This window comes from Hyposmocoma kahamanoa, unplaced genomic scaffold (assembly GCF_003589595.1).
Source record: "Hyposmocoma kahamanoa isolate Upper Pololo Valley unplaced genomic scaffold, ASM358959v1 185, whole genome shotgun sequence".
Classification (NCBI taxonomy): domain Eukaryota; kingdom Metazoa; phylum Arthropoda; class Insecta; order Lepidoptera; family Cosmopterigidae; genus Hyposmocoma; species Hyposmocoma kahamanoa.
The window spans coordinates 3,035,139-3,048,949 of record NW_020653715.1 but is presented as its reverse complement, the minus strand read 5'-3'; the positions used below and the strand labels follow the sequence as shown (position 1 = coordinate 3,048,949).

Genomic DNA, 13,811 nt, shown 5'->3' with positions numbered 1-13,811 from the left:
TTCCTACAGGCCTAATTAATTAGATGGTTAACAACACTCTCCTCGGTCAACACTAATCCTATAAAAACATTACATTTTTGAATATACAGATAAAAATTGTGTCATTTATGATTAAGATAGTTTATAATACTTTTTATGATTTTTTAGTTCCTTAATTACAATAATGATAGTAGGTATTGAAAGTCCTATTACATACACACAATGATGTTTTTCAAAAAACAATTTTATTTGTTTTGTAATTGGATTTGTATTCCTTGTGTAAAATGCACAATATGTCCGACTAAGTGCCTTTGAACCGCCTGTATAATAAATAAAGAATGTTACTTCCGAATAACTCTTTTTTTTAATTAGACAAACCCCACTGTGCTTTAATGGAGCATCATCAATTTTGTGACACCCACTAAGATTCCTATAAAGTGAAACTTTGGTGTGACGGATATGTACTTACATTTCCGGAAAAAAAATTTTTTTTAATACTTTTAAATATAAAGCAACTTAGCCAACCAATAAAAGAAAATGAATTCAATATTTACTAAACAACAGTTGTGTATAGATAATAGTATTATACTCGCGCAGTTGTGCCACAGCATTGACGGATGACAAATGTGCCACTTGCTTGGCGCAGTTGTGCCACGACATGGAAGGTGAACAAATGTGCGATTTGCCGCAGCAGTCATCAAATGATGAGGTACTTAATTCTCCGACTATATACTTTATAAGATAATAGATACTTTTTAAGGTCTGACAATTACGTATTAATATTAGTTTAAACAGGAGTGCTTTACATTTAGAATTGTTCAGCATTTTGTTTCTATTTCATAATCAAGATACTAGTCCGCGATGTTGGTATAAAAATAGTTACGTAAGTTACCCTACCGCATTGAACAAAGGTTACTTCTGTAAAGCACGAGAGTACTGTGATGTAAAAATAAAATAAAATGTGAAGTGTAGGCATTTAAAAACGCGGCGGCGGCGCCTGCACACCACAGGCGGACCCTACCATGGGCGTACCCCAGGGGCAGCTGTACATTTTGTAACTACTTATATATATATTTTATGCCTACCTCCAAACTATCTAGTGTTGTCGGTAAAAGTTCTCATTTTGCAATACGATATAATATACGATACGATATAATATGCGTTAATTAATTAATTATTCAATTGCTACAATTAAAAGATAATTCAGCACATTCAGACGCGTAAGAACGTGGCTGAGATCAATTATGATCGAAGACAGATTAAATGGGCTTTATATGCTCAGTGTATACATATATAGAATATTTGTTAACGCTATATGCGATTCTTACACGGAGGACATCATAAACCGTTTGGCTGAAGATCCTCGAAAGTAACTTTTAAAATAGCCATCCTATATAATTAAAGAATTTAAATAAAAAATACCTATTTTAATTTGTTTATTTATTTGACTAGGCACCTATAAAGAATTAACAGGGTATCCTGCGGGTGTTTCCCGTTTATACTTAGGTACTAGGTGTTTTCGTGTAGTGTGTAAGGCAAAACAAGCGCACGAGACCCAGCTTCAAAAATATCTGATTTGCCCACCTTACCCAGAACCTGAGTACGCCCATGGGCCCTACTTATATTAATTTTGATTGAAACTATCAATGAACATGTATATAAGACTGTTCAATAGTAATGGATATTTTCTCATGAAAATTCATTATCAATACATTTTGAGATGACCAAAAACAAAAATTAATTCAACAACAATTGATGAGGCAGTATGGCGTATGACCCTAGCTACCCCTTCTTGGACAAAAAGAATGAATAATGTCATTCATACGTCAATCTAGCGATGTTAAAAAAGTTATGCCTGCATTTTTAAACTGTTTATAATATTTGTTATTGAAATAAAACGTGCTTGTTAAATTACTTAAAGCTATTTTTCACTAAACACTGTCAGCATTTCAGCCACTAGTAAAAAAATGGATTTTAACATTTCGTTCTGGACCGGCTTAGGATGTGGTATCTGCCTAGGTTTTTCTATGTACGCTTTAAAGAAGTATTTTGGTACGCTTCCTGACTCTGCAAAGGCTGTAAAGAAGGTACACTACTCCATTTCCTGGTTACCATATCTATAAATTCCTTTTGTCACTCTGGATTCATATAGATTTTCACCAAAATAAATTATAACCTAACTTTGATTTCAGTTCGTTTCAAACTCGGAATACAAGCTAGTTTTAGTGGTAAGGACAGACTTAAATATGGGTAAAGGCAAGATCGCTGCACAATGCAGTCACGCTGCGGTAGGTGCGTTTGAAAAGGCGCAAAAACGAGACCCAGAAGGTCTAAAGTGCTGGCAAATGACTGGACAAGCAAAAGTGGCTCTTAAAACTGACACAGTAGACGAAATAAAGCAAATAGCAGATAACGCGAAGAAGATGGGTCTCATCACTTCACTAATTCGTGATGCAGGGCGAACTCAGATAGCACCCAATTCAATAACAGTGTTGGGTGTGGGACCGGCTCCTAAGGATGTGATTGATAAAGTTACTGGACATTTGAAGTTGTTGTAAATAAAGCTTATATGAATAGTTCTTTGTTTTATTCTCTGCTTTTGATTATAATGTGTCTGTTGTATTCTTTCTTCCACATTTAGTGAAGCTGTACACTTTTGTTCAAATATCACCTGTGCAATGGGACAAGTTTTGTCAATGTAGCCATTTGAAGCGCTGCCATCTGTTCTTAGGTAATTTAAACTCTTTGATTTTACAAACTTATCCTAAAACAACTCTGCAGTCATCGGCATCCCCCTAATGAAAGTGCAAAATTGTTTACTCAATTTTTTTTACTACGCTGTAATTTATCTCCTAATTTTTTAATAAAGAAAATCAATTAAAATATTTTATTGAATTGATATTCAATTATTTCTTATGTGAGATTACTCCACTAGTTTGTTATAATTATTCATCTATTTAAGTCGTTGAAATGTAAGGAGGGAAAACATAAATAAATTATATGACACCTATAAAAAACTTAAAATTCCATTTATGACATATAAATGCAGGTTCATTTATTTGCATTGTTTTCAAATACACATTTTCTCGAAATAAGTATCTAATGCAGAGCTATTGAAGTTTTTACTTATTATAAAATATAAGTTTTTGAAAGTTTTTACATACTCTATTTATTTTTCCTGTAAAGTTGGAGTTTTGATAATACACATTTATTCAGTGGGGCCGCAAGTCATAACAAAATAAGGTATTTTATATATTTACTCACATGCACTACTTGTATAACGGACTAAACATAAGTACTTCTAACATGTTTTTTTTTATAAAAATCACATGAGCTTGAATATATTCTCTCTTGTTAATGTAGTATATTACGTATATTGCTAAGTACTACATTTTGCCTTGCATTGCAACTTTTTTCTTTGAACTCGAAGGGCGTAAGCATTTCGAACAATTTTTCAGCGCGATGAAATTATTTGCCTTATTTTTTTTCCATCCTATAAGGAAATAATTAATTACCTACTTAACAAGGAGTTTTCACGCTAGTTACATGTCAAAATCAAGAAGATTAATCAGAATCCTTGGTGAATCATAGGTATAGGCAGTGAATACAGACCTCCACACGCTACGCATAGATATCTCATAGACGAGAGATATACATTGTATACAGGCATCAAGTTTTGAGATTTAATTTTATAAATATTAAACTAAGTTAGTTAGCTTAGGGACCACAGGTAACAAAAGAAAAAGGAGCGCAGAAACATCTTGGAAATGGTTCAAAATCGAAGAGGCGCTGAGCCATCTTACTTATGACTGAATGAAAAATGGAAGGGGAGCGACGACGGCTGAGAATAAATTACTGTGATCAAATGTGATAAATCAATGACATTAAACTTAAAAAATAAATATAAATAAAATAACAATGTTTATTTACTTAAAAAAAAAGAGTGTTTCAAGATGATTCATTACACACTCTTTTTTTGAACCCCGCGCGGCCGCCGCGCCGTCGCCGACTCTTCTGTCATGGCAAAATACGCTCTATTTTTTAGCATTTACGTTTTAACTTAAATAAGCGTCGTAAAGGCGTGGTAACTACACAAAACTTTCGCCTCGTGTAACTGGACGCTAAAGGTATAATATAAGATTATTTCCTTAATGGCGGCCATTAAAGGCCAGATGGGCCAGTGTCAGTATCGAACTTAAAGGATGGAAAAACTTACTTCGAAAGATTTTCAAGCGAGGTAATTAGGTACCATAAATTTAGTATACTTACTAAATCTATGGTAGGTAGGTGCCTATTATTATCTCAACTTCTATGTCAGTTGCTAAGCAACCAGTCTGTTTATTTGCTTATTTAATTTTTAGTTGCCATTCATTTTCTGCCACACTTGGAAGCAAACCACCAGTAATTTAAAAAAAAACCGGATTAAGTAAAATACAGATAGATACCTGTACCTTCTACCAAAAGAAACAAATACAGCTAGTATTGTAAAGAGATCACAAAGTTGTAGTAAACTAGAAATATGTTCACGAAAGAGAAATTAAAAGATCTGGCTCCCATCGCCATTCCCCATGGCCCACCGGTGGAGGCTGTTGATGAATACTTCAAGTCGAAGATGGAAAGCGGGAATATGGTTAAGTAAGTTTGTTTGCATATCTAAAGATCAACTGGACGTCGGCGATGTTCTGTGGAGAAATCTGTGGATGTGGTAAAACGAGGTTGCAACGACGACTGATTGGGTTCAAATGTTTGTTGTGGCGGTTGGTGGCTAGGACGGGGGTTCGTGAACAGTAACCATCTAACTTTTTATATAACAACGTGCTAGATAAGCGGGAAAGGAAGGCCAAAGAAAAGATGGATGGATTGTGTGAAAGATGATGTGGATAAGAACCTACCCCACCCACCTAGCGTGGGATAAGGACGTGAAGAAGAAGAATGTGCTAGAAGCACACCAATTTCCGGTTCTGAAACTAGGGACTTCCTTGTACTATGAGTACCTGCCAGAGCAACGAAATTCACTCCTGGGCAAGAAAAGTTTATTTCCCTAATTGGTCCTACCGAGAATCCAAACCTCATATTGCAAACCGTTGGGCCACCGAGATAGTCAAAACTAGTCTGAATTTCAAGCAATGCGAAACATAGGAAATGAAACTATTTTTCTGGATTTAAATCGCGTATATTTGTTTTTTTAAACAAATCAACGTTTCGGGACCTATAAGGGTCCAAAGGTCAAACGTGATTAATAGTTACTAATTTAAATCCGGAAAAATAGTTTCATTTCTTACGTATAACAATCGCGAAAACCTAAGAACTCCATAAGCAATTCTAAATTTCAGAACTTGAAACGCAGATGAAGAGTATCAAAAATGAGCCTATTCATGGTTTTGAAAAAAGGACAATTTCATAATGTTCGGTTAATGTACCACCTACAAAGGGCTGGGATAAATGTTTCCTAATATTCGATTGCAGGTTAAGCTTATAATCTCCCACCCTGATACCAAAGGGTGACGGTAATGCCAACCTTTTTTTGAAGTTCTTTAGTGGTGAACTTATTTATGACGTCAATGCATTTTATAACTTTTTTGATAATGTTCAAGTACCTGATAAAATCTTAATTACTACGTTTACGTACAATGTACATTTCAATATACTTGACTTCAAAATTAATATTTCTATATTCATAGATAAAAAATTACGTCATTGAAAACGTCTAAATAACGAACATGCAATACGACAGAACAGATTCCCCTTAAGAAAAACACTTTTAAATATTGTTCGCATTTATCACTTGTAATAGTTATTTCAAATACCGTACCTATACCTGTGCTGTTTTAGATTGTTTATACCTACCTAGGTATAATCATCGAACTTAAGAATTATACTCTTGTCGGTGGAGCATCTTCCTGTCATTTCTCTTATAAGCCAGCTCCTTGACTTCCTTTTACGACACGACACCGGCCTTTTCCTTTATTTGGTCTATATAACTGCGCCTCTTCCCCTTTTCCCCTCGAAAGAAGTGTCATGTCGTATCAAATATCTAATCATTTTCCCACGTCTGTACTCCATAGTATTCAGGATCGTACTTTTCTCGTCTACCATTCTCAATACTTTCTCATTGGTTTACCTAGGTATAAACAATTCAAAAGAACGCTAGCACTCATATACACATACATTGACACATTACGAGTACACAAATGTATAGGTTTCGCAAGATTGTTCGTGGTAAAGCTCTCCCTGTGTGATCTCTTTAGTCAAAATAACTTATTTTTAATAGGTTCTCTCAATCTTAATGGACAGTGGGCTTTATTATGCGGGTACTTATTAGGGCGGTTAAACGGTATGTTTTTCTTTACTAACCGTAGAAAATATCCAGTATGGGACGTGGCCCGTCCCACGCCTCAAGTCCTCATGGAGCAGGCGCGACGAGACCTCATGGACGCCGAAGAGAAGCTCGCTGAAAAGCGCGAGGAAGAGAAGAGGAACCGTCTCATCATGGACGAGAAGTGGAAGGACTTGAGGGAAAAAGAACTACTGTTGAAGGAGTCTTTTATCAGCTTCAATAAGGTTTGAAGACATGTTCGCAACAGCACTAAACTGTTGCAACACACTTTATATGAATAAACCCTTTATTCTTCGATAGTCTTAGAGTCTTGGTTTAGCGCAATAGAATATATTTTTGTGAAACACTAAAACGTTAAATCTAGTTTTCTTAACTATAACATTGGAGCTAGTGCGTAGTAGTCTTGTACAGACTCAGCTGTGGACGTGATCGGACTGATAATCAGTATGATTGACTTATGCGTTAAACAGTTCATTAGAGAAAACCAAGAAAAACGTGATCGTGCAGAACGCAAGATGGAGGCGGATACTGAAGTTCTGGAGCGTAAGACAAAAGAGACGGAAGCCATGAGGCAGCGTGTCGCTGAGATGGAAGAAGTGAAGCAGCTAATGGAGCAGCAAGTCAAGGAATATACTATTTACGAGGTAAGACAGTAGGATTTTTTTTATTATTTATGTCCAGGTTACAAAAGACCCATAAATACATACCTTATATAGATTAACATACATAATAATACAATAAAAATAAATAAATAAATACAAAAAGACTAACACTATTTGTGTATTTACACGTATGGACCGCGACGTGTAACGCAACGTGGGTGTCCGGTAGCCGTCCTCGGAAACGCCGGAATATGACACCCTTCAACCGAAAGTCGTCCTTCATGAAGGTCGACAGATGTTGAGTTGGTGCTCTTACTACAAATTAATTAAAATTCATATTGTGGCGGGACTCCAACTGCTCGACCCTCAGGGCAGTATTGGCTTTCACCCATGTGTTCTCTACAATAGCCGCAGACTTTGTGGAGTAATGAAGTGACATGTATAGCAACGTACCGTTGGACGCAACAGTTGATTGGAGCCAGTCGAGGCGGTGCCATTACGGTTACGTCTGATGTACTTCTTTTTCTTTTCCACCTTTTTGAAACCGTCCTCGTCGAACTGGACACCTCGTCTCGGTGGTACTGACGACACAGCTCCAGAGATGAGTTTCCGTTCCTTCCTCCCTTTCCTTGGTTCCCTGGGCTGTGGTTGTGGAGCAATGCATTAATACATTCTCCTGACCATTTTCGGCTATGGCAACTGCTTCAGTTCCGCTGTTGGTGGCGCTCGTGCCGCTCTCACGTGATTCACGTACCCAATCTTAGGCTGCTAAAAGATTGATTACATGTTTGCAGTCGTAATCAATTTCTTGCAACCGAGACCAAGACTGCATGAAGTTGATATCTCGGCTGCATGAAGTCGGTTTCGACTGCATGCAGTTAATGCGTGAAGTCGTTATCAACTTCATGCAATCGAGATTTCGGATAACCACTTCTTGCTGTTCCTGTAAAAATACAAATTTCGGAAGTCGTTAAAGCTTCATGGGAACACGCGAATAAACCTAATTAACATAGAGAAACTCTATAATCCAGCAAAACTTCAATTCAATATATTTGATCGTAGCAGTAAAAGGAATGTTCAAATATTAACTTGGACTCTTAAACGTTTATAATAATGCACACACTCATTTATACGTTTACAATGTTCTGAAATTGACATGTAACCGCGGAACCGCGGAACCTATACGAATATACCTATATTCGTAACTTCTGCTTTTCAATAAAAAAGTTCGAAACCAAAATAGTTCTCTCAAATCAAAAAAGCAGCAAAGCTCGTTGTGAAAGAGTTCGTCCAGAGAAGTACTGCCACCTTACCGCCAAACCGTAATGCAAGAATTACTGCGTTCGGGTTCTGAAGGGTGAAGGTGCTGATGGAATTACATGCCCTTGTCGAATTATGTCTCAGGGTGACGGGCGCAGTGGCAGTGTCTCTCAGATCTTTATGATTTAAAGCTTAAAATAGTCGATTAAGTACGGAAAGGTTTAATAGAATACAATGTTTTAACATGTTTTATTCCAGGACTACCTCATGTCAATCGTGCACGCGTACCCAGAATTCAAGCAACCTCTGGATGTTTTGAATCGCTATGAAGCATTAGGTAAGTATTCCTGGAGTAGATTTTTCAAATTCACAATACACCTGAGTGTATATAACCCCAAAAAGTCAAATAAAACTACCATCTCGATACCTCCAATGAACACTATGCCAGCTTAATTTTTGGGCCTGTTCTGTTTTTATTTTGTTTTTTGTTTCTTTATTTTTTCACAAAATTAATTTTTTTGTATGTTTTCGAATTTTGTTTCTTTATTTTTTTCTTATAAAAATCGGGAAACATAATATTAGTAAATAAATATGGCTGTTTACAAAATAACAGAAAGTGACCAAAAGATAAAGATGGCGTAAGTTCATTGGAGGTATAGATCTGTAAGCCAACAACTCGACGAGATCAATTTCATGAGCCCAGAGACATTAATTCTACTGGAAGTAGTTGAGGAGTTGGGTGGTCTACAGGCTATCCTGGTCACAGCAGAAATAAAGGTTATTTGTAGTCTGAGTGAAGAAATAAATTTCTCATAGATGGCGCTACGGCAAAAAGTCGTTAAAAAGGAAAAACAAAGATCTGCGACAAGCATATAGATAAATTGGTCTGGCACGATTTGCTGGAAGATGTCGGTTAGAATCCAGCCGGATGGAAGGATTTTTTTCTTAAACGGTCAATTCACTACCTGCATGTCACTGCGCCGCGCAGACAGGAGACTGCCACACACTATCCTTCGTATAATATCCCATGCATGAAGTCTCGCAGGACGTATTGCAGGATGGCTTTCAACCTGCGTCTACATTCATAACCCTGCATTACGCGGCGGACGACAAGGCAGACTGCAATGCAGGATAACGAATGCCCCCTTTAAGTGTTCGATCATTGTATCAACGATTATATCAAACTAGTGGAGTAATTTCATAAAAATATTATATATCATGGTGGTCGAACGCAAAGAACTTAAAAATTGAAGGTTAATATGTTATCGGATAGCAAAAAAGCAAATTTTCAAGTAGATTGGTCATGAAACTGGGAAAAGGGCTACTGAACTTGAAGACTGCGCCGAGGCAGCGATACGTAATTGCGAAATAATTGCGTTCGTTTGATCCCTTGCTCTATCGTTATTACAAAAGCTTTAGTTATGAAATTAATGTACCTATTTAAGGATTCACTCTATAAATCAGGCCCTTTAGAAACACGATTATTTGTAGTTTCCTCCATAGAAATCCGAAGTTATCTATAAAAAACAAAACAAACCTTTATTAGTACGGCGGCGTAAATACTTCAAGGAAGGTCATCAGTTTGTTAATAGTAACAAAACTACATCTTTTCTATAACGTATACTCCGTACATTTTAAAAATGTGTAATTTTGTTTTAATTTTAAAGGATCGCCACGTTTCCCCTCTGCGTTGAGTAGCAATAGTTCTATCTTTCTATTCGATTAAAAACGCGGTTGCTAATTATCTTGTAATACATTACATCAATGAGATTGAACAATTTGAATTTCTAAATGTAAATTAATTATGCACTAACTCCAGGCTTTTGCAGTATGAGAAACAGGTATGCCTTAGTAACAACGTGGTTTCTAGCTGCCGCCAAAAGCACGTTGGCTGATCGTCAAGAGCGAGATCTGGAGATGTTGGAAAACGCTCGTCAGGAGATTGCAGCTCTCACCGAGGAGAAGAAGCTCTTCATCATGGGGCTGAATAACACGCTCGCTAATCTGAGAGTAAATATTTTATCACTATATCATGGACAATTCACATTGTAGTACAATACGGTTCCTCAATACGTGATCGACTCACATTAATATAAAACCAATAAAGAAAACAATACAATTACAGTGAATAGCGACATCTCTAGCCAGGGCTGGTAGCTGTAAAGGTGCCTAACTGTGTGACGAAATACTTTCATGGATTTCTCATAGATGGCGCTACGGCTGAAAAGTCGTTGAAAACCAAATACAAAGATCCGACAACGGTTTGCTAGAAGACGTTGGTTCGAATTTGGCCGGATCAAAGGATTTTTTTTCTAAATCTTAGTATTCATAATTATTTAAAAAAAAAACAGTAGTTTTGTAAATGATAGATGCACACGATTGCTGGTATAAGAGCGATACTACACTGGCCATGCGGTGTCGCAACGTAACGACGTAGCACCCGTCCCCGCTTCCTCTCCTGGCCCTTGTGTGTCACGTACTCCTTACGTCACCGCGATCCATTTCAACGCATGTGACATGTAGTTCTAATTTATATCTATACCCTAGTTTAGTTAGTGAGCTAATACTGAGAAAACACAGGTTCACGTGATTGGTTAGAGATAAGCCATTAAACTTGCCACAATGGCAAGGTAATTAATTATTTGGTTCTCGCATCTGTGGGGTCCGGACGCTTACTATCTCTATTTGCTACCCATCTGTGACTCTGCAGGTGAAGAGCTTTGACTTTCTTGAAAACATCTTTTTTTAACATCTTCATTTTAACAGCCCTTACTATTTTAAGGCTAGTTAACGCCCATTAACCCTTGCGTCTTATAAATTTTAAAATTTTATAAAAAAAATTAGTAAAACGCAGCGTCGCAGCACATGCGTTGCAACGCCGCCGCAAAGCATCTTGTGGCATCGCTCTAACGTGAAACGTTTTAAGTCGATCGATTTATTTCATTACCATGTGACCATACGTCCAGACCAGTCCCGCTTTTAAGCTTCGTGTCCCGCTACCCCCAAAAGGCTTAAAAATGTTAGCTTGACGCTTTGACAAAACAGGTAAAAATAAATTTAATATAGGTGATTATTTAAAAAAAAGCTTTGACGCCCGGTTCTTTTGTTTGTGCGTCCGTACTGCGCGTGTCTTGTTTTTGGCGGTGATTGCCGTGGCATAGATGGAAAAATCTAAACCTCACGTATTAAAGAAAATTTGCTCATCCCTAAAAATATTTAAAGCTAGCCACACTACGTTAGTTCTTTTTTTTATTTTTGATTACTAAACATTTTTAGTACTTTAAAAAAAAAATTATCATTAAATATCGATTCCTTACTTTCTCAAACTCGTATCTTATAAAGAGTTTTCAGGAGATGGCAAAACTTTCTATTTATTTTAAGTTTCTTATCCAGTGTGTTCATTTGTATGCATTACTTTAGGAATAGGTAAAAGCCAGTGTGAATATGAAGGAAATGCGATGTGACATAAGCCTGCAAAATTTGTATAAACAATCCATTTTTTGCATTTCAGTAACTTTGTGCTTTAAGATACGAGTTTGAGAAAGTAAGGCAACGATATTCCGTATATAACTGTCATAAACATGTATTTTATTTTTAACACAATAATAAATTTATAGGCGCTCTGAAGGAAAAATAGAATGGTCACGTTAGCCTTGCTGGCTTATCGAGAAGTATTGCTAATAAACATCCACAAATGTAGAGTAACTTTCAAATTAAAGGCAAAGGTGTTTTTGTCACAGTTACTGCAACAGTCGATCTTTTAAACAAGAAGCCACGGGTCTTTATTCTAAATGTTTCACGTCAAAACCTAGCACTAATTCTTTGCATTTTCGCAGTGGCGCTATGATAAAGTAAGGAACCGGGTAATCAAATGGGAGCTAGCACTCAACCGTCTCAAAGAAACAGCTGCCAAACGCCACGTGGAATTATGTCATGTCCGTTCAGCGATATGGAGTCTCTATGTGAAGATATGCAAGCACAAGGGTCTGACTGTTAACATAAAGAAGAGTGATTTCGAACAGCAATTGGTTGTGATAATGAGAGCATTGCTGGAGTTGAGGAGAATTTATAGAATCGCGCAGAGGCGATCCAAGGAGAAGTAAGTATTTTTATCCCGTGATTACAGTCGACGACAAAATGATTAAGCGAACATACAAAAATCCGTGACCAAAGACAGTAAGCAGAAAATAAAACAAAATAAAATGAAGCGGGTTAAAACCCATTAATGCCCGAAGTCGAGTACAGTAAATCGAGTTGTTCAAATTTAATGATGTTATTAAAAAATGTTTATTTCTTTCTTTCTGACCTAGACCATTCGATTCGCTTGAAAATATCATTGAAATAAATCGATACAAAAAATCGTTAGATCGTATGCACTTGAATCGATTTTCATAAAATTCGAATCATAATGTTACATCCTTAATAGTGAGATTCCACAGGATTGCAAGGTAATTGTGTGGAGTTGCCTCTTTTTCGTTTAAAAAATATTTTTATCATCAAAATTTGTAAATAGTATATTGGTATTATACCAAATCCCGTATTCGCCGTTTTTGCGCAGGAGTGGATTAAATAATAACAATAATAAGAGTCTAAAATAGATATAATAATAATAAGTAGTAAATAATTTATTTGGCATCCAAGGCTCACTTGTTAGTAAATACAGACTTTTTAAACTTATGACTATTGTTAGTAGATACAGAGACAAAACAAATACACACATTACTTCGCTTGAGGCCCCGTCGACTACCGCATCACCTCACTAGAGCCTGGACGAAATGACGAAGCATTGGCGCATCGAATCGTTTGAGTCGTTTTCAGGATGCTGTTAGGACTAGAATGCAGTCTAGAGAGTAGTGACGCCGTCTTTTTCCGCATCACAGCAAAAAAGTTTGAGCAAACATCGACTATGCCCTACAGTATTGCGGTGGTCCCAACAGCACCCTGAAACCGTTATTACATTGAACGCGCAGGGCGCCGAGTTCCTTCTGCGTATAGTTAACCCACATACCACCCGTGTAGAAGGATTGGCAATATGCTTTCAATAAAGTTATTTTGGCTTCCTCAAAAACTCGGTTAAAACCCAATCTACCTTTGATTGGGTTTTAACCCACTGCCCATCTCTGCCCGTTAACTCAGGCTGTTTCTAAACAGATATACCACTAATGCCAATAGCGTCAATTCTTTTTTCCAATTCTTCAACACAACCCATAGGGAAACATCTCAAAGTATTGGAGTTTCTTAAAACCTTAAAGGTTCCCACAGTAAAACTTATTTCACAATTTACAATACGTCTCACGGTGGGTCACGGGTCTCCTTTAAATAGAGGGTGTAGGCCATACTTCATTGTCGATGAGGTATGCTTAAACCCGAGTTATGTAGTGTTTCTTAATACAAGACTATGAACATTGCGACATATGGATCATTCGCCACAATTACCCGTGTACAAATAAGTAATTATAACTGACAAAGTATTATTTAAACAGCTGTTGATTAAAACAAACATATCTGTTATTTACAGAGAGGCGGAATCGGGCCAAATTTAATAATTAAATAATATAATAGGTATTACATAAATACAGTATATATTTATTGATACATTTTGTTACATTATTTTTGTATTTTGCATGCGAAAG

At 36.7% G+C, this 13,811-nt stretch overlaps 2 protein-coding genes across 2 annotated transcripts; both read left to right on the top strand.

The window, feature by feature from the left end:
* Positions 1-1,770: 1,770 nt before the first annotated feature.
* LOC113226273 (peptidyl-tRNA hydrolase 2, mitochondrial-like) lies at positions 1,771-2,544 on the top strand. Its single transcript, XM_026458838.1, has 2 exons — positions 1,771-2,066; positions 2,172-2,544. The coding sequence occupies exons 1-2, from the start codon at positions 1,947-1,949 to the stop codon at positions 2,535-2,537; spliced, it is 486 nt and encodes a 161-aa protein (XP_026314623.1). The 5' UTR covers positions 1,771-1,946; the 3' UTR covers positions 2,538-2,544.
* A 1,841-nt stretch (positions 2,545-4,385) lies between these two features.
* On the top strand, positions 4,386-13,729 carry LOC113226265 (coiled-coil domain-containing protein 42 homolog). The gene is made up of 7 exons (XM_026458829.1): positions 4,386-4,614; positions 6,339-6,540; positions 6,787-6,960; positions 8,437-8,515; positions 10,049-10,188; positions 12,015-12,277; positions 13,697-13,729. The coding sequence occupies exons 1-7, from the start codon at positions 4,499-4,501 to the stop codon at positions 13,719-13,721; spliced, it is 999 nt and encodes a 332-aa protein (XP_026314614.1). The 5' UTR covers positions 4,386-4,498; the 3' UTR covers positions 13,722-13,729.
* The last annotated feature ends 82 nt before the right edge of the window (positions 13,730-13,811 follow it).